The sequence below is a fragment of the Acanthopagrus latus genome, chromosome 22 (genome assembly GCF_904848185.1).
Source record: "Acanthopagrus latus isolate v.2019 chromosome 22, fAcaLat1.1, whole genome shotgun sequence".
NCBI classification, from domain to species: Eukaryota; Metazoa; Chordata; class Actinopteri; order Spariformes; family Sparidae; genus Acanthopagrus; species Acanthopagrus latus.
The window spans coordinates 19,711,585-19,739,532 of NC_051060.1; the positions used below are offsets into that span (position 1 = coordinate 19,711,585).

Sequence of the window (27,948 nt, forward strand, 5' to 3'; positions counted from 1 at the left end):
GAAAAGGACAGATATAAAGCAAGATAACTGATACTTTACTGGCAGTGAGCAAACAGTTGCAGTTCAGGAGGGAGAAAGTGTGATCACCACTATCAGCTCCATGTGCTGCAAGTCTGCACTGCTGTTCCTGGCCTGGTTTAAGGAAAACTCCTCAACAAGATGGAGAGGCCATATTTTACTGAAGCCTGTCTAAAACACACACGAATTATCTCTCTCACACATACACACGCAGACACATGCAGTAAGCCAAATTTGAAATATCGGACTCTTTAACAGAGGCTCCAGTGAGGCATGGCGTCCATCTTGTCTTCCTCCTGATTGACAGACTAATGTTCCTCTGACCTGTTGAACCAAATTTGTCCACTCCCTCCCATCCCTCCTCCCCTTTGTCCTTCCTTTTATCTCTTTCTTGCCCTCCTCCTCTTTTCTTTATTCATCTGAACTTTACCTATCCTCCATTTTTCCTTTCTCCACCTCCCAATTATCCCCTTTTCTTCTCCTCTCCTCTTCCCTCCTACCTTCTTGCTTTTTCCACCCTGCTTTTTCTTCTCCCCACCACCCATCGTCCCATTTATCCATACTCATCTTATTTACTCTCCTCCCCTTCACCCCTTTACCCCACCCTTCTTCCCTCCCCCTCCCTTCCCTCATTAGGACCATGATAAGACCCAAGACGAGGTTCTGAAACACCAAGCTAGCATTAGCCAGCTAAAACGCTCCTTTATGGAGGCGCCACCTCCCTCTCCTCCTCAGCCCAACCAGTGGGAGAAACGTCTCACCTCCTCCCCCGCTACAACGATACGTGTTCAGCAGCAGCAAGTGGTACGTCTGTCTGGATGTTGAACTTGAGAAAACAAGCATGAATTACTGAGCATTTAACATTTTACTTTTTTATCCAATATTTGCAAAGAAACTTCTCTCCTCAGTGGGTATTTTCACATGATGCTTTTGCCATGGTGGGTTTTCATGACCTGTTCTTTATATCTCTTGGTGGATTGCATTGGTTTTTTTTCTCCTCTGGGGTGATTCTTCCTACAAAACTGACCTAAGTGTCTCTGCATCACGGCTCAGTCATTCATCCCTTTTCAGCTGGACTCAGTTCACATTTTACATCATGCACATTTTCTTGTAGAAGGGTTTTATTCCGCCTACGTTTCTGGTTTCTCATCTCTAAGAGAAGCCTTTTCCATTTGGTTCTGGGTGATGAAATCACAACAAGAGGTGGAGATGTAAAGGTCGCTCCAGCTGTATGTGTGTTTTTGTGTCTTGTGTTTTGCGCTTAGAGGTATTTCTTTATTCTCTGTCTTCTCTCAACATTTTTTTCTCCTCTCTGTTCTGCGTTCTCTGTGTTTGTGTGTCGCTGTAGAGCCTTGAAGAGGAGATAGCTTCTGTACTTTTCAGTAGACACTCTGCCGCTGGCTTTTGTTTGGCTGCTGCGTCGGCCTGCAGTGTTCCTGAACCAACACTAGATGCTGTTATAACCACATGCTCGTCTACTTCTACTGCTGGCCTTCTTATTTCCCCAACTTCTCTACTGTCTACCACTGAGGTGCTGCTGTCACTACTGAACATTCAGGAGTCAGTTTACTTTCAATTTGCATCTACAGATTTGTTGGTTAACCAGTGACAGAGTCTTTACTGCACTGACAGATTACAGGAAACTCTCTGTGGAGAGTCTGGATAGGCTGTTCAGACCTGGTGTCAACACACGTTCTGAGCGATCCAATCACAAGTGGACATCTCAAAGTACATGATGTATTTTGTATATCTTTATTTGTGTAAAAAAAGCTGTCGTCTTATTCCAGTGATGGGGGTGTGCATTTGCATATAGAGCAGGGAAGTGAGATCCGATCACACTCCATGTCGAGACGTGTGTAATGTGAAGTGACAGACTTAAAGCTGTCTACTTGTGATTGGATCACACAGGTGATACTAAATGTGAACAGCCTCAGTCTCAGTCACCTTGAAAGTGAACTGACATCCTGTAATGCCTCAGTTAATTAAAGATGCTTGCATATATGTTCCCAACGGCACTGAAGCGATGCGAGCTGACAGTAATGCCTGCTGCTGTGGATGCTGGATGAATGATCGTAATCCTTGTTTTGTATCAGAAGCTGTTCATCCTGAATGATGGGCATGGCAAATCAAATCTAAGAACAACTAACAGCTGTGAATGCCATGGATGTTAGGATTTCATCCGTTTGTTTTGTGATGCCAATCATGTGTGTGTGGATTTGAATGCAAATGTCCAAATTTGCTCCTAACCAGCTCCTTTCGGCAAAACTAACTAAAAGCAGCAAGTGTTGAAGCAGCAGTTTGCACCAAGTTTTAAAAGAGACCAAAGAAACTTCATTGTGTAGCTTTTATACAGCGTCTACACTAAAAATTCATTATCAAACACCATGTTTTCTATGGTCACCCACACCTCAAGGAAACTGCTGCTTTCAATACCATGTTCCTTTGTCTTTTTATTTGACTGAAAATAAGCCAGAGTTCATTGATGGGATATTCTCTTTAATCCATCTTCTCTGGATCTTTCCTGTCATCTATTCTTCTATCAACTCTTCCATCCCATCTCTGTTGCTGCCTGCTGCAATGAACTCGATACTGTATCGTAATTATTGTGCATGAAAGACCACCAGGGACAGAGAGGGATGGAGGATCAGAGACTGGGAGGAAAAATAAAGAGTAGCCAATTAAACCCTTTTCCGCTGTCTCGTGTTAACAAGCGTCACAGCATCGCTATGGTGTCGTTAAGTGCTAACAAGGATGATGTCGCTGCTGATTGATGATTGTCACGGTAACTTTTCTGTCATGCAGGTGAGTGAGCCCAAAACGGAAGCAGCCGCCGCTGATAACGCGATCTCTGATACCAAAGAACCTGCAAAGGTGGTCCTAACTTTCTTCTGTTAATCCATCCAGATCTTCCATTCATGACGCTCCTCATTCATCGTTTCCTTCATCCCTCCAGCTTCAGACTTCCTGTTCTTTACAGCCATCCGTTCTGTGACTATTCATTCGTCTGTCCTCCTCTCTTTGTTTCATCTTTGTGCCTCTTTGTCCATAGCTGAACATCTTCATCTTCTTTATATTCCTGATTTTCGTTGTGTTTTAATTTATTTTCATTTAAAGTTGTTTGATTTTTTTTGTGTTTATGTTCAATGATCATGTTATGCTTTTTTTTGTCCCCATGCGTTTGCTGTGTATGTGCGTGCACCTCATCGTGTGTGTCTGTGCACTACGTGTACATGCGTGTGTGTGTATGTGCGTGCGTGCGTGTGTGTATAGACAACCGAAGTTGAAATCGAAGAAACCGTTGTCGTCCAAGAGGTTTCCAAAGCACCAAAACCAGGACTTGTCACAGTTACTATCAGCTCCCCCCCAGCGGAGCACACAAGAGAGCAGGAAGTGAAAGTCGTAGAGGAAGTAGAGGTAGCGGTGGAAGCAAAAGCGGTGAAGCAGGAGAGCGTTTCATCTGAGAGCGAGAGCGAAGAAGAAGCGGAGTACCACCCGAATGTCTCCGTATCCTTCTCCAACACTCAAATACCAGAGGAGAAGGAAGAGGAGGTAGAGCAAGAGAAGAAAGAGGAGAAGAAGACGTCAGAGCAGGACACGTCGGCTCCAGACGCTCCCGCCCTTCCAGTTGAAGTCAGCCAACCTGTAGAGTCAACAGTCAGAGAGGGAGAGGAGGACACAGGAGCTGAGAAGAAGAATGCAGAGGAAGAGCAAGGAGGCGTGACAGAGGAAAGCACTGATGAGCCGATGCTGACACCTGAAGAAGCTCCGAACGGTCTCACCCTGCCTGAGGAGAGCATCACCGTGGCGGCCGAGGCAGAGGAAGAGCCTAAAATGAATGGAGAGGCGTCTCTGGTTGAAGCAGAACCGCGGCCACAGGTTATTTGTTGCTCTGAGGTAAAGTCTTCACCTGGCCGACTGCGGAGCTTCCCCCGGGCTCTGACCCCTCCCACCAACTGTAGAAAAGCCCACTATTTTTTCTCCTTCCTGCTTACCTCAGTGCCGGTTTCCTTCCTGCTTGCGTGAATATTTAAGCCCCATGTACATCCTCACACTCATGTTTGTCCTGTGAACAACCTCCAGAAGTACAGTTAAAACTCCCTTAAAGAGTCCTTTTATGATAAAGTTCACCTCAGGTGTTTTGGTGTCAAGTCACCATCCCTCCTTCATAATTCATTTCAGTCTTCATTTTGATTTTTCACCACATTCTTACATGTGAAATTCTGTGTTTCACACCATTATCAACATGCCTAGTTCGCTCCTGCCCCACATATTGTGGTGTGTTGCTGTCACCTCCTTATTCTGTATCGTGGTGTTGTGAAGTAAATGGGGCCTAAGTGGGAAATGCATAATGCTTATAGTTGTATATTTGCTTTATTGGCTCTGCATGCTGTATTCCACGTTTTTGGTGCTTGTGTGTGCATGTTTGTGTGTCCTCCTTGTGTTTGGCAGTGATGCTTCTCTCTTTGTTAGGGTCTAATTGGCTCGTCACGGTCACCGTGGTAACGGTATAGTGGAAATCATCATTGCCAACCACTCTGGAAAATGTCACCCGCTCATCTGAATGTCATTTTTTGCATGCTGTTTACATATCAAATGTCTCATTGTTTGCCAGCCATTTGAGTATCGCCTCGTTTTATCGGCTCATGTTTTATGCATGTTTTGAGTTGCACGTTGACACCAAAGGTATTTTTGTAGCTGTTGCTTGTTCGCTGCTGAAAGTAGTTGTTGTCATGTTGTGCGTTTCTTGATGTTGACTGGCATGAGTTAGTAATCTCTAGTTTTCTCTGCACGATTTTTGCTGCATTATTGCGTTTGTACATGTACACGCACTGCTATGTGTGTGGCTGTGTGCACAACAACTCAGTCACTTCTCTCTCAGTAGAATACAGTCTCATGTAATCACAGTTGATTTGATGGGAATTAGGCACACATGTACAGTCACATTTTAACAAACAAAAAAAACAGTTATTGAGCTGGAAGTGAATATTCAAAGCTAGTGCACAAGTAGCAACAAGTTTCTTTATGTTTCCCCTAACTGTCTCAGGTTTAATGTAATAACCCTCTGTCCTCCTCCCTCACTTTTCTCTCTCCTCCCTCCCCAGCCACCTGTGGTAAAGACAGAAATGGTGACTATATCAGACACGTTTGCAGCCCAGAAAACTGAGATAGCTACAAAAGAAGTTCCCATCGTACATACGGAAACCAAGACCATCACATACGAAGCTGCACAGGTGCACATTCAAAAAAAAACAAACCCGGGGAGCTTTTCATTTGTTTTGTCCTTATATGTCCTCATGTTGTATTTGTGTGATTCATTTAGATTTTATCCTCTAGTTTAAGCGTATTAGCATCAATGTCTTGTTCCAAACAGTGCATGCCACCGTGATTCATTCCTTCTCCCTCAGGGAAATCATGTTTTTTAGAAGTTGGTGACGAAAGAGTTTGTTTAGAACATCAGACATCCAACGGGCACATTCACGTGGTTATGTACAGCTAATGATCTGTTTTTGTCTCCTCTGCCGTCAGTTGGATGGTAACGGCGATGGCGAGCCTGGAGTGTTGATGACCGCTCAGACAATCACCTCTGAATCTCTGTGTACCACCACAACCACACACATTACCAAGGTACAGACCACAAACACACCACATCCTCGTCTTGTGGTTCGGTGAATCACATCATCTCAGAGTTTATCTCCCAACTGTTTTTATGTTGTATAACTGCAATACACAAGTCTGCGCAAACAATACATTTTCTCTCTTAAGGATTATATCTGAGCTGCTATCGCACATTTTATTGTGGCTCATAGTTTATACGGTATTAGGTTGCCATGGCAATTGTGCCTGCAGTGTCATGGTACTCCTCATCAGTAGTTGTACTTTCTGTTCAGTGTTCAAATGCTGACCAGAGCTGCACTCTTCTGTCATTTCACTGTTTTTTTTTTTTTTTTATTGACATCATTGTTATTATATTTACTCACAGACGTTAAAGGGCGGCCTATCAGAGACGAGGATCGAGAAACGCATCGTCATTACTGGCGACTGTGACATCGACCACGACGAGGTCAGTTTCCCCGAGCGCCTCGCCTGGCCTTGTTATCCGTTTCAGCAGCTTGGTTGAGGGGTCGCTTCGTTCTGGGTGATGTAAAAGGCTTTCCAGGTGTCATTTTGCAGATGTGTGATCGAGGTGCACAACTCCAAACTTTTGCACAATATGTTTTATTGTTCCAGTTTAAAAACATGCAGGAAATGAAGCTGCAAAATCATCAGCTGCAGCTTAAAGTTAGCATTCTTTTCTGGTTGCTTAGACTAAAGGGTTTTTTTTCAAACAAAAAGACGTCTGTTGACATGTCTATCATGTTGCTCGTAGTCTGAATGCACACTTGATTTAGTTTTTCAGTTTTTTGATTTATTAATCACTTATCAGAGATGCCCAGTCACCATTAGTCATGCCATGCAGATTCCTACAGATCTGCTACATCTGTCTCTTCACTTACTCACCCATACATGTAGAAACTGCTGTGTTAACCTTTTTTGTTTTCTGCACTGTGTCTAATTTTGTTGCTCGTCTTGGTTAGTTTAATTTTCTGTCTCTGTCTTTGTCAGAAGCCACAGAAAATCCAATTTATATTTTTTGGTGCTGCATAGGTGATGAAAGACATTCAAAAGCAACACTCAAGAGATCACACAGATCTTATTAGTGCAGTCCAAAAGTATTTGGTCACTGACACATCTAGTGTTTTAAGTTTGTTCTGTCCACAAGCTTAATGGATTTTGAATTTTAAAAAAAGTATAACGTAATAATAATACAAAACACATGTGAGCTGTAGGTAAAGTTTTGAGCTGATGAGTTTTCTCAAACATGGTGGACCATGGACCATTCTGCCAGACCTCATTATTTCAACCATCAACATAAATCCATTGCCATAAAGTGCAAAATGTTGTACAATCCTCACACTTTTAACCCAATATGAGTGCAAACACTCTCAAAAACGGTATTAAAATCTTAATACTCAAACGTGATTTTTAAACTACAGCCTGTAATTGTGAGTTTGTTTGAAGACCTGATAAAATAAATTTAAGGACATTTCAGATATTTGAAAATGATATTGATTCACGTTTACATCTGAATTAGAACTCTCTGGCCACAACAATTAAGGCTACATGTGCACATAGCGTCCACGAAATATCTTAAATATTTGGCAAAGTGAAGAATTTATTTTCAGGTCTGGATCTGTATGCACAATCCCTCCTCCATTGGTTTGTTTAAGTTGCCTGTCTTGTTTTATTCGCTGGATTTACACGAGCCACACATCTGTGTGTGAAAACATTTTCCCACTTGATGTGTCCGCTCCATCAGAAGCCATTTTACTTCCGTTTATGTCCCCCAGTTAACCCAAAGAAGTAAAATAGCACAGTGATGGTAAATCCAGCGTTCTTGTCATTTTATTTAATGCCTCTTTTTTAATTTTTCATTTAACTCCATCATTTCCTCCCCCCTCCTCTCCTCCTTCCACCTCCCCCACACTGCCTGCCTGCTGTGCCCGGTGCTACCAATGTGTGGTTGTACTGCAGGCACTGGCCCAGGCCATTAAGGAGGCCAAAGAGCAACATCCTGACATGTCTGTTACCAGAGTGGTGGTTCATAAAGAAACTGAGCTGGCTGAGGAGGAGGATTGACAGAACTCAGGTAATAATAATAATAGTAAGGCATTATTATTATTATTATTCATGGTGAAAGTATTTTATTAACAGTTGGGTGGGGAGGGGTGCACAGAGCGGGTTATTTGTCCTGACGACAAAAACTGAAAATCAGTGAGATGAAATTAAAACTCCCACACACGAAGCTGCTGAACAATCAGCCTTCATCGCAGATGTGAAAGAGAAAAGAAAGGATCATTAAATTTAAGGAGGTAGGCAGTGACTGATGGTGCACAAAGGAATTATTTTGAATAGAAAACTATTTTTTGAGTGCCTGTCATCACACCACCCAGGCTGACTGGCTTCACCTGTGTTTCCCCAGAGCTGAAGGGGCCCATCGAGACTGTTTTCTCTGTTGACGTTGAACGACCTCCATCACCCGACGACAAAATCGACCGTGACTGACTGAAGAGAAGAAGAAGAAGAAGGAGAAGAAGAAGAAGAGCTGAAAAAACGAGGAGGAGGCTGAAAGGGCAGAAGAGCAGAGAGAAGTTGCCACTCTCTTCCCTTCACACGTCCGTGGTGCATCTAAATCCCCTCTCTCCAAAAAACCAAGAAAAATAAAAATAATATGCTCGGTGTTTTCTGAGGGAGCAAAAAAGAACCACTTTGTTAGCTTAACATTCGTAGCGTGTTTTTATTTTTTAATAGTGCTTTTTTTTTCTTTAACTGTTTGTTTTACAAAAAAAACGAGAGAAGCTAGTGCGTCCGTCTTGTATCGCAAATATAAAATCTCTAGGGATGCACTGATAACCAATCCTGATGACCTTCAAAAAACAAAGCAACTTCTGTTTTTTTTTTTTTTTTCATACATAGAGAAAGCTTTTATCGTCACCATTTTTTCAGAAATATGTTATTAATTTGACACTGAAGTTTTGTACTTGGATTCTGTATCAGCTATGGACTAAGTGGTATTGGCACATTCCCTAAAAAAAAAAAAAAAGAAAGAAAGAAAAAAGTTAAATTACAGCTCCCCCCTTCACTTCACAATGGTGTAAATGAAGAGAAACATAATATAACAGTAGTTTCAGAGACACAAAATCAGTCTTGCTCATTAAAACACAGAAGATGAATGATATAAACCAGCCATGTCACATTATCACATTTTGTTACTAATGAGAACAGGGAGCTGTAACTTAAAATATTATATCATCCAGGTTTATGAATTTTTATGATTCTTTTTTTTTTTTTTTTGTCTCTGTAAGTATAGTTAATATTCATCCACATTCCATGTGTGTTTAACTAGCAACTGAGTGAGTTCATGTTCAGTTCAATTCACTTTTTACTCTAAGAAGAGGAGACGTTTTACGATTTACAGTAGGCGGGAAATGGACGTATTCTTAATTGGGCCAGTGGGTTTGACATTAATTAAGCTCGAGAAGCCAAATGACACAGGTGGGAATTAACTCTTTGTGATATATTTGTAAGTTTTACTGTATTTTAGTTTTTGGGGTTTTTTTACTACATGGACATGAATTTGAACTGAAAATGAACTGACTTTAAAGCTTCGGTATACGACTTTCTGTACAGTTAAGAAAATTGAAGGTTATTAGATGGGAGCAGCTTTTCAGTAGCTAAACGCTCTCCCTGGGCCCGCCCACTGTATGACACTAGCCATTCCCATTGGGCCGCAGGGGAGCAAGGGAGCAGACTTCTGATTGGGAGAGAGGACCAGTGAACTGAGGGAAAATTGGGAGACGAGAGTTGGGATGGAACACAAATTTGAGCATCGGTGCATGTTGGCCTCACGTTATTTTGCATCCTGCAGTGGGTTAAAACTGTTTTCATTATTCGTAGGGTATTCAAAAAGAGTTGTGCACCACAAGCAGCACAGGTACCAAAATGGAGGACTTGAAACCAGAATTCAGAATAATGAAGTTTCTGCCAGTTTGCTAACTCTGCATCAGAGCCTGTTTGTCGTCATAGTTCAGCACTTAATTTCACTCCCAGCTTCTTTCCATTACCAGACTAGATAACACTGAGGAAACCTGCTAGATATATAACAAGATCTGGGATTAAATCCAGCATGTCTTCACACTTTTTTTTTTTTTTTTTTATCTTGCAAAAGAGTATCTTGAGCGAGTCTAGATAGAAGGCTACTGTGTTGATTGGTTTGAAGAGTGTGTAGATAACAGATTATCTCCACGCAGTCTAGATAAGAATCATCTCTTGACGCGACGCTGGCCGTGTTGGAACTGTTTCACCGCGACCAAATATTCCTCGGCATTAAAGTGAGTTTATGTGTTTCTGTTAAAATTGTAAACAACACTCTGAATAAGACAGTCCACTACAAACAGACAGACATGGAAACAGTTACAACAGGAACAATGCAGCTTAAAGGGAAGTGTATCTGAGGGTTCAAAGTGCTCTTGAAACCCCTAAATGGCATGATGTTTTATTCATCTCTCTGTGTCCTCTTTCATCCAAATGTTGGCCCTAATGCATTTTGTTGGCACAGAAAAAAAAAAAACACATTTCTTACCTGGAAATTTAACTGATTGTACGCAAAGAAGTGCCACAGATGAATAAAATCAAAAACCTGTACCTGCCTAGGTTTGTCTGAACCCTCCAGTCTAACAGAACGATTTGTGTGTTTTCTCTTTTTACATCAATATTGACTCATTCTCCACATTATGAATTATTATATCCCTTTTTAATTTAACCTCCCAGTTTGAAGGCTTTCTTTCTAGATGGAGCGGTAATGACCCTCTTGGCTTTTCTATTGAGAAACACTGGTCCGACTTCTACTATGCATTTAAACAACATTCCAGATGAGGGGGAAGCTTTAACCTCTAACCCTCTTACAAAGAGACAAAGCAGCAGAAAAGCATTTAAACAAACAAACCGTGCAACACTAGGCAGCTTTGGAAGCTTTCGCTGTTCCAAAAAAAAACAAACAAATCTTCTAAAATAAAAAAAACGCATCGGTTATATCACAGCAGCTGTGTTTGTAGATTTTTCTCATCATTTGTCGTCTTTTCTGTGTGACGTACTTGTGGAAAAAGGTGGGATTTATCGTGCACCCTGTTGGATGTTTTTAATATTGTCGCAGTGTTTTGGTTGGTTTTTTTTGACATTGAAGGAACACCACTACAAAACTTTCTGCCACCATTCCCTTTTTTTTTTTTTTTGTACTTTAAAACCCCCCACCTGTTCTTTCCAACGGGGTCTGGGCTCTGTTTTAACCAATCACGGGAGCTTTGGGAGCTGCTGCCAGGTCTGGGCTTCTCCAAAATCACTCGCCATCAGTAACTTTTATTAAGATTTAAAAAATACACACACACATAAAAAAAAATATATATATATATATATATATATATACGAACAGAGTTGAGTTGTTGAAAGCAACTGATGATGATTCAACGCCAGCTTATGTTAAAACTGTCAGGGATCTCAACATGGAAAGATTATAAGATCTAATTTATCAAACACATGGACAAAATGTTCTTTACAGTTATATCTCAGGCTTTGTTCTACACAGTATGGACCTATTTGGAGATAATACCAGCACAGTTTTGTATTTTAACTACTTAAAACTCACTTTCGGTGTAGAAAAAAAAAAAGAGAGGCAATTTTGGGAAACCAGCCACAGCTGCCCCATCGCTCCCTTTTAGCCAACCAATGATCACCGGTAGGGTTTTTCTATCTAGCAGCTTAAATGTCTTGTGTCTCCCTGCACACAGCCACTCCCCCAGCCCCCTGTGTAACACTGTTTAAATAAAGGATTGTTATACTCTGATATCTGGTGTCACGACCATTTCTTCATTCACGCTTTGGTTCATTTAATGATTAAAAGTCATTTTTGTGTTCAGGAAGTCCAGTATGAAATGTTTTACAACAGGTAAGAAATAAATAAGACATTCTTAGTCTAGTTCAACGAAACACGTGCTTCTTTTGAAGCTGTACAATAGTCAAGTAACTTTCACAGATTTTCTGTTACAGTCAATAATTCATATTCTTCAGGAGGCTTCAGTTTGCCTGAGATTTGTCCATGCTGGTGTAGAGATTACTCATGTTGTCTGTCAGCACCGGTCATCTGTGTGAGTGTTACCCAACACTCCTCCTCCTCCTCAGGTGTGTGCTGCTGTGTACCTGCCTGTAGATGGCGCTTCTGTCGTGTGGGAACCTCGACAGATCCGCCTCTGCTGTGGATGACAGAAAACATCCAGAGAAATTAATGAGCCACAACAATACAGTGGACATGGACAGCAGTCGGAACTACCGAAGCCCATTTTTGCCATTCAAAAGAATAAAAAATAAGCTTAATGTCCATATACAAAGTTGAATTATCTTAAAATTGAAATAATGAGGTGACAACTTTATCATAATTCATAATGGGAATTGTTATTTTTTTCATCGGATTTAGTTTTCATCACTTTATTGTTCTTTAACTGGCTGAAATGGGCTTCATTACTCAAAATTACACTTGTAGGCATTTTATAGTTTGTTTCAGCTGTTTTAACTGGAATATTGCACTTTTACCAGTCAGTTAAAACTTTATAAGATGACATTTAAAGAATTATCGGGTTGCAGTTGTCACAGTATTTACACAGTCAGCTTTTAGGTCTGCAAATCTTTATTTAACAAAAACTATGGTCTTTAATTGACATACGATGCCGGTCTACGCATGCGCAGTGAGGGCCATAACTCGACCCTTCCTCCTCTGGCCTTACAGGTGTGACAGAAGCTAATAAAAGTCAAGTTTAGCGTTTTAAATGTAGTTAGGTATGTTAAATGTATTACATATGAAGAGTTAGCCTTCGAAATATACCACAGAGGCTTCAGCTAGCTAGCAGACATCCACTTTGCTAACATTTTTAAGCTAGTTCAACGGTTGGCTAACTTTAGCTAATGTTGACGTTAGCTCTTTAAATGCCACCACTGTCAATATTATTGACTGTATCGGTTTACTGTTAGTTTATAGTCCTGTGGTCAACTGTGCATAGATTACTAATATGATGTTGTTCAATTGCTGGTGTTGGAAATGAGAATAATATCAGAAAATGTGACAGAATGGCTTCAACTGTTTTACAAGTGTTGCCCCTGTGGTTTGGTGAAGGATGGATGTCTTCTGACAAGAGGCAGCATGGAGGACCAGCACATTACTGGGTGAGTTCATAGTAAAACTGCTGTATTGTGGTTGTTAAAGATAATAAAATGCAACATCAGCGCCCCTCTCTTAGTGTATTAATCGTTAAAGGACAGGTGCTGCAGACGGAAGTATTTCTCATCAAGACGCTAAACACTGAACTGAAATTAAAAAGCAGTCTTTCATTTAAGTGCAAACGCAAAACTGCAGGAGTGAGATTAGTTGTAATTGATTATAACTGCCATCAGAATAAACAACAGATGATGCACAATGCTTATTTAGACACACACACACACACACACACAAGCCTGATCATTCCTACAAAAGATTTCATGGTAAAGAGGGGAGCATGTTATCTATACTGTAGGTACAGAAGAATAATATATGTCAGGGTTTGTGAGTGGGATCATTTGGTTTTGGTTTGTTTAATAAGAGTTGTTGGGAGTAATGAAAATATGCTATAATATCCCCATAACTGTCCTTTTGGATTTGGATTTAAATACATCAGAATTGTCGTCATCGTGAACGTATTTTTGTGTTCGTCAGCTGAAATTTGTGAGGCTTATCTTCACTTTCATGTTCCCAGTGAGAGTGGGAGCAGGTGATGGAAGCGATGCCATGGTTTCTGTTGGATGTGCGTATGACTGGGTGTATTTTGTGTCAGAGCAAAAGCACAAAGGGTTCAGGTTAACCAATCAAAATGACACAGGTGAAAAAATAGCCATGCTTCTAGGGTTTCCATGCGTTGAGGACACTAAAACCTTAAGCTGTCCTCTCTTAACAAACACTGCATCTTTCACACGTAAACGCAGACAAACCAGGCCAGTGTAACTAATTGTCCCAGTGATAAGTATCTTCACAGTCAAATTAAGTTTCATCCTAAAAATATCAGTTTGCCAAGTTGTTTTTCCTTTTGTAAGAAGGATGAATTTAGGATGTTTTTCATTATTTAGAGTGGAGCTTAGCTTCGGGGGCCCCCTCAACATTTTACTGTGAGCAGCATGAGCTGTCAGGGAATGTTGAAATGACAATATGAGACTTTTACAGGACACTGTTGGTTGTCTGCGTCTTTGCAGATACACTGGTGCACTTTGTGGAATTTGTTTTATTTATTTTTTGTTGGTATGAAATTGCTTTCTTGACACAGAAAAAAATGTTGTTCAGTGATAACTAAAACTGTTGCAACATGTAGTAATAGTAGCCCTGCTTTTGGACTACAATTCAATACAGAAATCGTTACAGTGTGGTGATGAGTGTATGTATTTATAGTATGTGTACCCCCAGAGAAAGGCATATCCCTACTGTATCCACTTAGCTACACAGAATCTCAGTAAATATAACATGGTAAGAGGTCTGTACATGGGCCACACATGAAAAGTTAATAGCATCATGCCTACCCTGTCTGAGCTTCCAGCTGAGGTAGATAATCAGCTGCAGCAGCAGCACACAGACAGACAGGAACAGCAGCAGGCCGCAGAGCCAGAGAGGAAGAAGGCTGCCTGTCTCTCTGTCCGGCTGTGTGATGGTCTGTCGAAGGAGCAGAGCCAGATCAGCCCAGGGGCCGCTGAGCACCTCCATGCTGCTCCGGGACAGGAGGAACAACTAGAGAGGAGATTACCGTATTAATGTCAAAATATGATCCTGAAGCATGAAGCAATTTTGAATCTTAGAACAAGAAAATACATCACTACACACTGTAATGCAGTCTACAAAATCGGGAAAAGATATATGATATAATAATAACCAACATCACGCATGATATCTGTCTATCTGATATCTATTTCTTAAATGTTTTGAACTGCTAAATTATCTCAATACAAGCCATCAAAGCTCAAAGCAGGATAATTAAAGAGGAAGAATCAACGATCTAAGAAACACAGTCATACACAGCAGTTATTAGATCATATATTTCAAAAGATATACTTACAGGTTTCCTAAAAAGGCAGGCTTGAATGGATGTAGTGGAAATGAGTGGCAAACGGCTGCCAACGGTCAGCACTGAGCTAATACATGCTTGTACTGATAGTCGTCCTTAATGATGTGAGGTTGTCTCTCGCAGCCGGGATTTCAGTGCAGGTCAAAGGTTACGATTTGGCGACGGCCAGTCACATTCAGAGTCTTAAAAGTTAGATTTTTAAAATCCAGTCAGTGTCAGCGTCCGACACGTCAGGTTTCACTGTCGAGCTCTGTGAGATAATCCACAGAACATCTCCACAGGGAGACTAGATGGTCCAGAGGTAAAAGTTTGGGTTCTTTTATAATCTTGTCTCGCACACTTCTTTTATGTCTGTCTTTTGTTTTTGATCTTTGCTTTTAGGTTTTTCTTCTTCCTGCCTCTCTCTCTCTCTCTCTCATTGGTAGAAATAACGCCTCTTTTGTAGCTGACGATGTGAACTTTGTTCTGTTACAACAGTTGGACCTTGTGATTGCTAAGAAGATTAGCTACACTGGCCGGGACCGTTTGTGTGTGTGTGTGTGTGTGTGTGTGTGTGTGTGTGTGTGTGTGTGTGTGTTTGTACTCAACTACAAGTCCTGCTTTCAAAACTTTACAAATGTACAAGTAATTATTAGTGCTCGACCTATATATTGTGAGCTGATTTGGTATATTACTGATATTGGTAAATCACAGATACATTGATATATGTGCCTGATAACGTGCAGATATGAATCCTTTTTGTTTCTGTTCAGAAAATTATTTAATTTCATGCAAGGTTTATTATTATCCTCTGTTAATGCACATCTTTGTCACAAGAGAGATTCAGGGTTTTAATTGGACAGGGAGGGAATGAAAAATTGTAATCTGAAAAGTAACATGTTACTAAAGCTGTCAGACAAATATAGCAAAGAGTACAACTTTTACTCTAAGTAACTCGAATATGCACTTAAGTACAGTACTTGAGTAAAGGTCCTCGATTTAATGGGAGATACAGTGCAATATGGAGTGCGGGCTACTCGGGTTAGAGTGTCCTCAAAACCTGAAAATGTGGAAAAACAGACTTTTTGTCCCGTGTGTGTTTGTGTGCATTCAGGCCTGGAGTAATGTTTTGATCATTGAACCTTCGACCTCTGCGCTCACTGTGTCATTAAACACACAGACTTTTCTCAGCTGCTCCCTCTCTGATTGGAAATGGGTTTCACATCCTCCCTCCCTCTTATTCCTCTGTCTGTTCTCTCTGTGTGTCTGGCCCTTTGTCTGTTTATCTTCAACAGACACTGATGGCTTTTTGATTGGCGGCGGTATTGATCACCTTAAAACGGAACTGATAGCGTCAACCTTGAAAAAGCCTAAATCCAAAGCCACAGTCGTAGCGCTCGGTGTGGGAAGGTCAGCACACATCAGTGGTTTCAATTTGATAAACACAGTATTGTTAGTGTATGCAGATGTACGTTTGCTTTAAATATGAGTATGACACACACACATCCAGCCCGTCCACTACGCTCCACTACTGCCAAACAGCTTGCTACTCCCTCACTATGAAGACAGCCCGCTGACGGCTCAACAGACAGAAAAAGCGGCACACGTCTTCTCTCGCAGACAGAAACTCATCTGTTCAGACGGCACCTTGACCCATAAAAAAAAGAAAAGAAAAAAAAATAATAATAAAAGAAAAAAAAAAAAAAAATATATATATATATATATATATATATATATATATATATATATATATATATATATATATATATATATATATATATATATATATATATATATATATATATATATATATATATATATATATATATATATATATCATATTTTACTTATGAAACACTGAAGCAGTTCTGCTTATTTGATATTGATGAAGCTGATGTACTTGCATTAGTCTTGCAATTTCTGTGTTGTATCCACATGGTTAAATGCACTTACTAGAAATTGCCTTGGATAAAAGCATCTACTAAATTAATGTAATGTGATGTAATGTAACCACCACATATTAAATCAGCAATAACAGGTTTTAAAAGCTGTAAACACAGTTCAGGTCCAAAAGTCGTTTCGAATGTGATACTTGTTTTTCTTTGTTTCTCATTTTCTCAACGATAAGATCAGCTAAACAAATAGTCTTTCTTTGGATCTTGAGATGAATTTCAGAATATCTTATCTTTGTATTTGTTATGTCCCTGTTTAGCTTTCCCAGCATGCACTGGAGCTCTACTCTTCTATGTGATGTATGCCACAAAACTGAGGTAATATGTGGAGGAAATTATATATTTATGAGAGAGATACAATCCAGTGTGCAGACAATGTTTTTGTATTTTTGACATTTGCTTCTGTCCAGCATCAAGTCTTTAACTGTTTTTAGATCATTTGTACATCCCAGCATGATAAATCTTCACTGGCTTTGAGGAAAAGTCCATGATAGTCAGGACACGTTGGTCTACTTTGTCCTCAAGTAGGTCCTATAAAGCTTTGTAGTGTATTTGGGGCCATTATCTAGTTGTTAGCTAACAGTTTCATATTAAAAATCCAAACATTTGCTTTCACATGTCCAATATTCACTCTCATTTTAGATCTGTTGCTGTCTACATCAACTCCTGAAGAGAAATGGGTGTGTTTTGAGCTGCTTAAAGCTCCACTATGTTAACTTGCTAGTTGCTAACTGTGTCTGTCTGCAGTTATTACAGGTGTTTTTGTTGAAAACAGCTGTCTGTTGTGGCTAAGAATTACACTGTAAAAGTGGGAGTGAAACAATAAAACTAAAACCATATGCTGAAAGATGCTACACTGTAAAACTTTGTGGAGCTGAAGGCTGCCTAGTCGGGTGATTATTCTCTGTTGCTTGTTAGTTTGAGTGAACTTTTCACTTTACACATCAGTTGATCCACTGCTGATACAAAATATTGTTTAGGGTAGCTTTAAACTTTCTAAGAGATCACAAGCTCTGAAGTACTGATGATTTTACGAAGCTAATGGGAGTTTATTTGTTGCACATTTGCTTTGTAGCGGCTTCTTTGAAAAAGCTAACCATCTCAATGCTGAGATCAAGATGTAGCTGAAGCCCTCCAGATACTGACACAGTCCTGGTTAAACCAGATGTTTTCACCCGCAGTTTTATTTGACCACGTCTTTACAAGCTAACAAGCTGGCTTTAAGTCAAAAGCAGGTTGTGTTTGTGTTAATGTCCCCAGGAACATCAGAAGTGCATTTTTAATGCCGCAAACACATCTTTCGCTTGGAAAGGAGCGAGTATCCTCACTGCCCCTGGTGTAGTTTGACACCCGCTTGCTCAGATCTCAGCAGCCGTACCTCCGTCACGTGGAGACTCATTTAAACAGACCATTACTCTCGTCTCATGGGAGAGAACGAACGGGCTTTAGGTATGAAAATCACAAGCTTAATTTGCCTCTGGCCCGTGAGAAGTGCTGGCTAATTGAGTGATGCTGTCATCGACATCAATAGTATTGATTGGCTTTGTTGTTTCACTGATTGATCAGGAGATAATGGGCTTATTTTTGGAGGGGTGTGTGTGTGTGTGTGTGTGTGAGTGTGCTGCTGTCTTTTTGTGTGTTTACGTGCCTGAGTGCTTGTTTTTTCTGAGTGACTGGGGCAGAGTGGAGCTATTTCTGGAGAATGAACACACACGGCTCTGTTTTTCTTTGAGTGCGTCCGTGTGTTTGTAAACCTAGAAGTTCTGCATGTTTCTTCTCGTTCAAAGAAATGATTAGCAGGGGATCAGTATTCGTTTGTGTGTGTGTGTCAACCTATTGATCCGTTTGTGGAGGCTTGTGAGATAGAGAGAGAGCGAGAGAGACGGAGGCTTCTTTCAAGTTTGAACGCAAGATTTGGTGTTGTCTTCATGTTTTGGTTTGATAAGAGTTTTTAAAGTTATTGAGTTAACTTTATATTCCAAAGTGGCATATCTAATTACATCAGTGGAGCAATGAAAACAGAAAAAAAGAATCAGACTGACACAAAATGTGCCACCGCTCATTACTTATTTATCTTACATGGCTTTTTGGAAAGAGAAAATGAAACTCTGGTTAAGCTCTCTTTGAATGGCTCCTTTGAGCAGCCGTAAATCCAATTAGAGTGCTGACTTGATTCCTGGGAGAAATTTTGGGTTATTCTGCCAGTTTTCTTCTGGTTTGGGACCAGCAACACATTTTTTAGGAGATTGTTTGTGGCTTGTTTGCAGCACCAGCCTTTCTGTCAGGCCAACAAGCACTTCCATCAGTTTTCTTTCTTTCTCAATTAGCTCTGATTTTTTCCTAATGCTGCCGCAGCACTCATGGATATTCCTGATAATTACAGAAAATGTACACAAAGCACAAAACTGGACTGTCCATGCATCAGTTATTTATTGATATACTTTTGCAGAGCACAACAAATCACTCAAAGCAAACGGGGTTCATCTGAACACTATTGCTCTTCATTCTCGTCATTCTTTGATCGCAGCCTCCCGTGTTCTTCCTCAGTTGCTCATCATTTTGTTTGCGAAGAGCCAGAATCAGAAATTCTGCCTCATGTTTGTGTCTGGTATGGTTATGAGGGAGCATCCACTTTGATAAGCGGTGTTGTCTGCGTGTGTGTTTGTGTGGTCTGATGTGTGGGTGGTTGTGTGTTGTGTATCGTCAGCACTGTGCGAAACGGATCCTGTGTTTCATTGATTGTACAGTGAGATGAAACCAGCTCCCTCTGTCTCTTTCTCATGGTACAGAGGCCGTCTAATTGGAAGGAAACGCAAATATAAAACTACTTTTGTCTAACAAGTAAAGAGAAATGATCTGTCATAAGAATTCACAATTCAGAAGTCTCTCTGCTCCGGGTTATGTAAGATGTTTGTTTGAAAAATGATGTGTGGTAGTCCACAAATACACATTTTAGCATTTAAAGAATCTCTTTAACAAATATGTCAAGAATTGCAGTTTAATCATGTGGGAAATGTCACATTTCTGTCTCCCACGGGACATTGTTATCGTCTCCCTTCAGATCGTCTTCTTTTCTGCATTTCTTACTTATTGCTTTCCACTGAGGAATCCTGACATTGATTGATTTGTTTTGTATCTGTACCTGATGAGGTGTAGGTTTGGAGCTCAGAATGCTTCAGCGCAACACAGAGGAAGTGTTAAAGGAAGCAGATAACAGTCCTTTGTGAGCCCTTTAGGGAGAACACATGGACTGAACATATATGCGTGTGTTTTCGCCAACTTTCTTTATAAATGTTGACATTTGCCTTCTGCACTTTTGCTGTTTACTCAAAGAGGGCAACAATACACTGCAGGAGAGCTTATGGATTTCAGTTTTAAAGTTCAGCTAAGTTCCATGTTAAGTAGCTTAAGCAATAATTGTCATGCCCCTGGCCATTGTTTCAGTTCACAGTCTAGTCATTTAGCATTTCCATAATGAATCCAAGTGTTGATTAATAACAAGACAGCAGTAGAGCAGTTTGTGTGAGACCAAAAGCAGAAGTGCACTGTGGCAGCAGAATGGCTTATTGATCTGGAGGGAGTCGTCCATTACTCGATTTGTGCGTCAGTAAAATAAACAACCTGGTGTCACGGTTTAATAAAGCAACACATTATCACTTAAAGTAAATACTTCCTTAAAGAGGCTTTCGGTGACAATTCGTAACAATTCCCATGTATTGATCACGTTTTTATCGGCCATCCGTGTTTAGATTGTAACTTGATATCAAAACTGAGACCTTCCCTGTCTCTCTCTGTTGGCTTCACAAGTGGATGATTTGTTGCTGCTGGACTGTTGATTTCTGTGTGAAGGACTCGGGATGGATGGATTTCCCACTTGACTTCCAAGGATGTGATTTTTGCACGTTCTCGTCTCAGTGCCGCTCTTTGCTCTGCTAACAGAGCAACAGCAACATTAGTTTAGAAACCGAAACAGGACTGAAACCTTGGTCACCTGGGTGAAACTCAAGTAGACTTTCTGGCTCTTTATACTGTACCTCCATTTGTCTCCTTTTCTGTGATACTGCACCTTTACATGCATTTACATTTTTCGTCATCATGCTCACAAGCTGTCCCCTGGTGGATCAGAGGGTCTGTTACGTGTTTGCCTTGAGATCAGGCTGCAAGTAATCAGCAACTACTTTGACGTTGTTGTGAATTGAATCTTTGAGCTTTGGACAAAACAAATTGGACAAACGATTGTTTTCAACAATATGACGCAGAACATGGCGTCATTCTGTTCATTCCTCCATCTTATATAACCATTTTATGTATGAAGAAACATGAAGTGGAAAGAAAAAATTGAAATTGTAATTACACTCGTATATATTTGACCTCCAATGACCTCTCTCGTATGTGTTCTTTTTATTTGAAGCTGAATTACACATAGCTGTCCATTTCCTAAATTCACTTATCCTAATTCATTTACATCTCCTGACTTGATACCATCTGTTTTCATAAGCGGAGCCTCTCCTTTGTTTTTGTCTGGGCCTGGTTTATGTCCTCCTCTGGAGCAAATTCAAATCATTTTTCTCTTCAGATCTTCAGAGTGTGTGTGTGTGTGTGTGTGTGTGTGTGTGTGTTTTTCACATGTGTTTGGACTGAAGCTTAAGCAGCACAAGTTGGGAAGATGTCCCACTCAAAGACCGTTTTCAGCATAGAATACCTTCCTCAGTGTCAGTCAGTTAAGAGATAAGAGCAGACACTTCTCTCTCACCACTCTGAGTTGTGATTAGCAGACACAGTTGGCAGGCGGCTGTCAGATGTTTTCCACCGGGGAAAAGTCAGCCTCCTGGACGGTCTATGACACATCTGCACAGAAATGTACATGATGTTTCACAGATGTTACAGGAAGCACAAGTCGAGTCACGTATCGCGGTGCGTTTGAGCACAGCAGAAAACAGAAAGATGATGTAGAGATACAGAGAGGCGAGAAGCGATGGGGTTTGCAGGAACACTACTTCCTGAGATGACAGGACGGATCCGACTCTTTTCACAGCAGAACAAAATGTTCAGATCTTATTGCTGATCAACATTCATATGAATTTGCTCCAACAGGCTGCGAGCAGACTGTCACTGTGTGTGTGTGTGTGTGTGTGTGTGTGTGTGTGTGTGTGTGTGTGCATGTGTGTGTGTGTGTGTGTGTGGGCATGCATGCTGGGGCACAGACCTGAAACAGAGGGTGATGATGATAGAAATTGAAAAGGAAGAAGAAAAGTAGCATGTTAATGGTCTTTTTTTTAAAATCAGAAATTAATGTCTCCTGTTGTTTATTTGTTGGCAGCATGTGCCTTGAGGGTTTTTTTTTTTTTTTTTTTTTTTGCAGTGTGTGTCTCGTGTGTAAGTCTGTGCAGGCTTCAAGAAACCGGCATCAACTTTCTCTGCCTCTCTCGCATGTTTTCCTGCTAGTTGTCATAGCAACCTCTTGGCCTTTTTAGCATAAGTTACATCGTGGGGTCGCCGAGGATGCTCATTGCCATAGTTACCGGGGCTTTGTTAATGAGATTTGGTGCTTCCAGCATTATGTAAGATGTGTGACATTTACCTACAATCACAGACACTCAGCTCCAGTGTGCATTCACTAAGATATTGATGGGCATTGATGCGCACACAAAGGAGAGCCGGGAAGAAAAATTGCACCATCCTCAGTCCTCGCAAATACCTACAGTACATCCGCTGTCAGTAAGCGCTGCAGGGGCTGAAGGGGGATTTATGCTCCTGCATCAAGGTGTTATGGTGGTCTCTCTGTAGGAGCCTCTGGAGCAGGAATCGACTTATAGTTGAATACTGGGTTTAACTTGTCGACCACTGGAAAGTTTCAAGTAATTATTGGTTTTGTATTTTGTGTGATGCTGTAAATCTGTCAACCAATCAGAGGTTTTGCCAGACTCTCTCTGGTTGCGTCATTGTGATCAATATTGCAAGCCAGTGGGCAGGATTGAAGATTTTCTAATCAATATGATGAAGTGCCTTGATTTTGTACTGCAACAAATGATTACAGACTAAAGTAAGTGAGCATCAGTGTAACTACAGAGCTTTGAGTTGCTTCTGCATCATTTTACAGAAGCTATGTGTGCAGATAGTGAAGGTGTTGCAGCTATGAAATCCTTGTATTGAGTTTTCTTGTTGTCAAGCCATCAAACTGGATGAAAGGGTGCATATTTATCTCAGCACATAGCGATGGCGGTATATTTCCTCTATAGGAGATTTATCTGTACAGTAATAAGGCAGCTCCCTGAGGAAAATTAGATACGTTGAGTCTTTTTGTCAGTGTTGACGCATCTTCTAGTGGTTGTTGATGACGATCACATAAGTTGCTTTACTGTAATTAATTGGCACACACTTTCTTTCACTTGTGAGAAATGTCCAAAATGTATATTTTCACATCATTAAATCATCTAGAGGCAGTCATTCCCTCTTTGATCTACTCATATTTAGACTACAGCAGCTTTATTATTTTGTATCCTGGCATTCATCAGAAGTCATGAAGTGCATCCTAAACTTGTTAAACTTCTGACAGCAAGAGTTCTAATGACTACAGACTGATGAAAACACTTCTTAATATGTTTTCACTGTACATTTGCTGTAAACTTAGTGAGCAACAGCAGGCCTCGCATGTGAGACAGACAGGCACCAGAGACTCAGATTACTTCCCTCCAGTCTTCTTCCACTCTCATTGCTGTGCGTTGATGAATTAAAGCACATTTCCCCTCCAGTCAGCTGCCAAGTAGGACGAAGAGACATGAATTATAGTATATTAAAACTTGCTGTTGCCCAGGTTGAGAAACCAGAGGGAAGATAAATCCACTTTTTAATCCCAAAAGCTTAAAAAAGTAAAGTCTGTGCTGTCCTGCCACCGATTAAAAAAAAAAAAAAAAAGCTCCTGATCAGAGCAGAATCCAAGGTGACTGTGGATGTTAATTCCCCCAGAAGGTCCAGCTCTGCCCCAGGCAGTGTCCTCCAGAGCTCACCAGGTCCAAGCAGCCCACAACACTACAAAACCTGCACCTTCTTCGTTTAACTTTAATATCGCAAACTCACACTAAAACGTAAAAATAGGTAATGACTGGATAACAGAAACTCAGGTGTGTATTGATTGCACCTCCTGTGGTCTTTCCTTGAAATGCCCAGCTTCAGTAGACCATAAATATGGAAAGAGCAGAGGCGAGAGGAGCAAATTTCTGGATTGAAACGGGAAAAATGGAGAAGAACATTAAGGAGAGTAAGCAGCTGACTAAACAAAGCAGTGATGGGAGAGTGACAGGAAGCACAACATCAGCACATACTGTTCGTAACTGCTCTGTTACTTCGTCTCTCTCCGACAGACACTCACTTCCTGACGCTTGAAGTTAAAGCCGGCGTGAAGGAGCGGGACAAAAGACGAAATGTGCGATAATGACGAAATTAAATTTAATGGTAATTAGCCTGCAGTTGGGGAGATAAGAGATTGACGGGTCTGAGGGAGAGGCAGAGAGGAACACATGAAAGATTGTGAGAATCATCTCTAATATATTAGCCCGCCCATGATTGATCGGTTATGGCAAAGAGGAATGAGAGCGTGTGTTCAGAGAGATTGGAGCTGCTGAGAGACTAATAGAAAGACCAAAAAACGAGGGAAGGATGGTGGGCGAAAGTGTGAGACCGAGGGAGAGGAGGAAGCAATGGAAGTGAAGAAAGAGAGAATGGGAAAAAGAAAAAAAGAAAAAAAAGACCGAAAAATATTTGGCATTTTATCTGCTGTTAATTAAATTTATCACATTTGTCAGTCAGGGAGATTGAGAGAGGGATTGACAGGGACACGGCTGGGAAGAAAGGAAGAGGAGACGAGAACAGTTAGAAATAATTAATCCGTTAATTAAGCTGTTGTTCAAAGAGAGGTGGATTGACAGGGACGAGGAGCAGGGAAACAGACGAGCAGACAGTGAGAGAGGACGGGGAGCATGAGTGGTAGAGAGACCTGGTGGGCGGATGTGTGAGAGAGAGAGAGATGTGATGAAAGAGACCTGAGGGAAAGAGACATCGGGGGGGAGGAGGGAGGAAGCAGTTGGAAGTCAGGAAAGTAGACTGGAGGGGAAGACAAGAAAGGGAGAGTGTACTCGCATATTTTATTTCAGCGAAGCCCATTTATATTGAATTAAAGCTGAGAGAGAGGGCGGACAAGGTGAGGAGCACAGGTGAGAACAGATAGAGAGAGGTAGAAGCTACGCACGGGCTAATTCCGTTGCTATTGCGACGGTTTAGCATCATGGCTGACAGCGCTGTTACATAAGAGTGGCCAGTAGCATCTCTTATTATGTTTACACACACAGACATGTACACAGCGAGGGTCCTCATCAGCACAGTGTGTAACTCTGGAGGCATTTAAACACACACATGCTCCCACACAACCGAGATGGAGGTAAAAAAAATTTCATAACGCAGGTTTTCATCCTTTAATCTCCAGTTCCTAGACACAGATCTCCTGCTGTAATCCCTGTGATTAATGACATTGGTGCTGGAGATAAACAGTAACAATATTCCGGATGGATACGTGAAATATTTAAAGTACACGATATTACCCTCAGCAGGGGTATATGTGTGTGAGTTTAAATGGATCAACGTGGGCTGATATGAGAAACAAAAAACGTGATTAAAAAATTAGTCTGTTGACGACATGAAGCAGGACAGAAGGCATTTGTCTCATAAGTAGTATTTACCCAGTGTCTGACTTCTTTATTGTTCTCAGGTGCATTATTTTGACATTCCAGAAAAGTTTCCCAGCCTACATAATATAATTATTGGCTGAATAACCAATTTTCAATGGATTTAATATCTACGAGCAGACGTGTAGAGCTGCCTCGTTTAAACACCTGAGCACTCGTATGATGTGTACTACAAGGAACTTTTAACGGGTTATAACTGTCTTAATTTAATAGTGATGCTTTATATGACCTATATCGGTGAATAAGACCATCAGGAAGAAGATTGGCTGTTTCTACTAACTAGTGCTTGTCACAGGGTTGTATTGCAATGTATCTAAATTGGATAGTCATAAAATTAAAATTAAGCTTTTTTATAGCAAGTGCAGATGATTAACTCAGGGGTCTCACATCATCAGGAAAGAAGCTGCTCTGTCATCAGGTGGTATGGCACTAAACCAAAAGAAAAGATGGTGAAAGATGTTGGTTTCATTGACTTACTTGTGCTGAGCAAATTAAGCAGCATAGGAAACATCTGTTTTGAGGAAAAGTTGCAGTGCAGGCAGATGCTAAGGTGATCTAAGAGGTTGGGCGATTTCCTGGAGGTATTGTGTGCCTTTTTCTTTATATTCTTTCTCCTTTCTAGTAAACATAAGCAAGCTGTAGATTCCCTGTAGATTCCTGCTTTGGCTCCCTCGCATGTTGCTGTACATGGGAGGATGTTTTTAATCGACTGGATCTTCAAGAACCTAAATGTAACCTAACTGAACCTACAAATGTTCTACTTCCTCAGATGTTAAACAAAAAGAAAGAAAAAAGCAGCGCCACACTTGGTCAGCGACCAAAATAAGCACAACACTCAGTAGCTCTATGGATACATTTTGCTGTTAGGATATATGTCATTTTTAATTATGATAGGAACCATTTATAGATTAAATTACCAGATGGGAATGTTTATCTCTGGATAATCCAGTGGATTATTTACTTGACCTCATCACATTGATGCAACAATCCTGTGATCCAATATTGTCATACAGAGATATTAAATAGGTAGAAATGTGGGTATAAACGGTAGAAAAAAAACCCTCTGACAGATGAAAAACTTCTGCTATCTCATGATATACTGTATTTTGTCATTTTACCTGATTGTACTGTGGATCCATTGTTATATATATTAAGAGAAGTTGATGTTTAGACAGAACATGATGTTTCATCATAGCAAAAGTATCTATGGTTTTAAAGCTGCTCTCCTGTCCTTTTCTGAATTGATAAAGGAGGCTTGTTTAAATGCAGTAATCGTATATAATTGAGCCTCAATGGAGTAAATGCTGAAACTCACAAGTGGCCTTGCTTTTGGTCTGTTACCTAAATGCTCTGTTCAAGGCATGATGAAAACATTCATTATTACAAAGTTAATAGCAACATGTCAATACACCAATCAGGAAACCAAAAGCCAATTGATACAGCCAATCAATTTTTTCAATTTTTATCTGAGCTAGAAACTCATGTTGTCTTTCACCTCAGCCTGCTGAGAGAGCGACCAAGCAATCATTCAGTAACGTCCATTTGCAGGCTAGTTAGCCAATTAGCTGCTCGGCTGCAACACATCCAACAGCATGTTAACCTGATAATGTCACTTTGGTTCAGTTGGATGCCTGTGACGATGCATACTCCTCACTAACACCAAAAGACATGTAGTCGTGTCTCTCGTTCCCTGCAGTGTACCACCGATACTGCAGCAGCCCACCAGTTTCAGCTGAAATTTAATATGCATGTTCACATCATAACTGTAGGAAATTTAACACGTTTACACCTGTACATCCTATCAATACTCAGCTGAAAGCACAGCTGAGTACATCAGAGAACAATAGTTTTGACTGTTTTGACACACCACCCTCAGGCCAGGCTTTGACGTTTTTGCCCTCCCAGTGGAAGATCTAAAAAAGTGTGAAGATGTCACTTCATTTTTCATCCATCTGTCAATTAAGTGTTCCGGTGTATAAACAGATTTGCAGCCTCGCAGGCTCACTGGTGTGGGCTCCGTAGGTTTTTGTTCAGTCAAGCAGGTGGAGTTATATTGCTTTTTTTATTTTATGAGGTGTCACCGCGAGGAGAGGAGTAGTTAGTTGCTGTAGAACAGAGCGGCGCATGAATGAGAGTGTATGTCCGTCGGGGAGCGGGGGCGCTGAACTGTACACACGACACTGACTCACACCGGGGAGCTGAATCAACAGTCCGGCAGCACATAGACAGTGTTGTACTGCTGCCCAGAGACCGGCACATGATGAGCCCCGACAAGGATGGCAGTAATTCTAATATTTTTCTGACACAAGCATTTTGCAAAGACACTTGCAGCGCCAGAAGGTACAATCTGTTCAACACGCAGGGGGAGAAGATGTGGTGACGGAAAAAAAAGCCTTTACTTACAGGTTCAGTGGGATTTTCAAATTAATGTATCTCAGAGAGTGCAGAGATGTGAAAGGGTGGCTTGTAATTGAAGTCTGTCCTATTAGTTACTTTGAAATTTGAGCCCGCTGCACATGTACACACATTCACACATAA

The 27,948-nt window shown here is 40.8% G+C and overlaps 2 protein-coding genes and 1 long non-coding RNA gene across 23 annotated transcripts in view; 2 read left to right on the forward strand and 1 right to left on the reverse strand.

Moving 5' to 3' along the window:
* The window catches only part of epb41l2 (erythrocyte membrane protein band 4.1 like 2), a 50,751-nt gene extending 39,296 nt beyond the window's left edge, over positions 1 to 11,455 (forward strand). For 4 of the 10 annotated variants that reach the window (XM_037085813.1, XM_037085815.1, XM_037085814.1 and 1 more), the window contains 8 exons: positions 655 to 822; positions 2,821 to 2,889; positions 3,289 to 3,912; positions 5,121 to 5,249; positions 5,545 to 5,643; positions 5,999 to 6,079; positions 7,591 to 7,705; positions 8,039 to 11,455. In XM_037085813.1, coding sequence (XP_036941708.1) covers positions 655 to 822; positions 2,821 to 2,889; positions 3,289 to 3,912; positions 5,121 to 5,249; positions 5,545 to 5,643; positions 5,999 to 6,079; positions 7,591 to 7,695 — 1,275 coding nt within the window. In that variant the 3' untranslated portion in view covers positions 7,696 to 7,705; positions 8,039 to 11,455. The remainder of the gene's footprint in view (positions 1 to 654; positions 823 to 2,820; positions 2,890 to 3,288; positions 3,913 to 5,120; positions 5,250 to 5,544; positions 5,644 to 5,998; positions 6,080 to 7,590; positions 7,706 to 8,038) is intronic. The other 6 variants (XM_037085823.1, XM_037085824.1, XM_037085821.1 and 3 more) reach the window with 5 other exon arrangements.
* LOC119012229 lies at positions 8,895 to 15,167 on the reverse strand. The gene is made up of 3 exons (XR_005072406.1): positions 14,733 to 15,167; positions 14,203 to 14,407; positions 8,895 to 11,861 (listed from the first exon to the last, which is right to left on the reverse strand). It is a non-coding gene; the product is annotated as an uncharacterized LOC119012229 (long non-coding RNA).
* tmem244 (transmembrane protein 244) overlaps positions 11,920 to 27,948 on the forward strand; it is a 73,279-nt gene continuing 57,250 nt past the window's right edge. For 3 of the 12 annotated variants that reach the window (XM_037085845.1, XM_037085846.1, XM_037085843.1), the window contains exons 1-2: positions 12,341 to 12,391; positions 12,752 to 12,825. Coding sequence is in view for 3 of the 12 variants with exons in the window: in XM_037085841.1 (XP_036941736.1) it covers positions 12,344 to 12,391; positions 12,752 to 12,825; positions 16,933 to 16,990 (180 nt within the window). In the remaining 9 variants the exon portion in view is untranslated. Of the gene's footprint in view, positions 12,442 to 12,751; positions 12,826 to 16,932; positions 16,991 to 27,948 lie in introns of all 12 variants that reach the window. The other 9 variants (XR_005072403.1, XM_037085836.1, XM_037085834.1 and 6 more) reach the window with 7 other exon arrangements.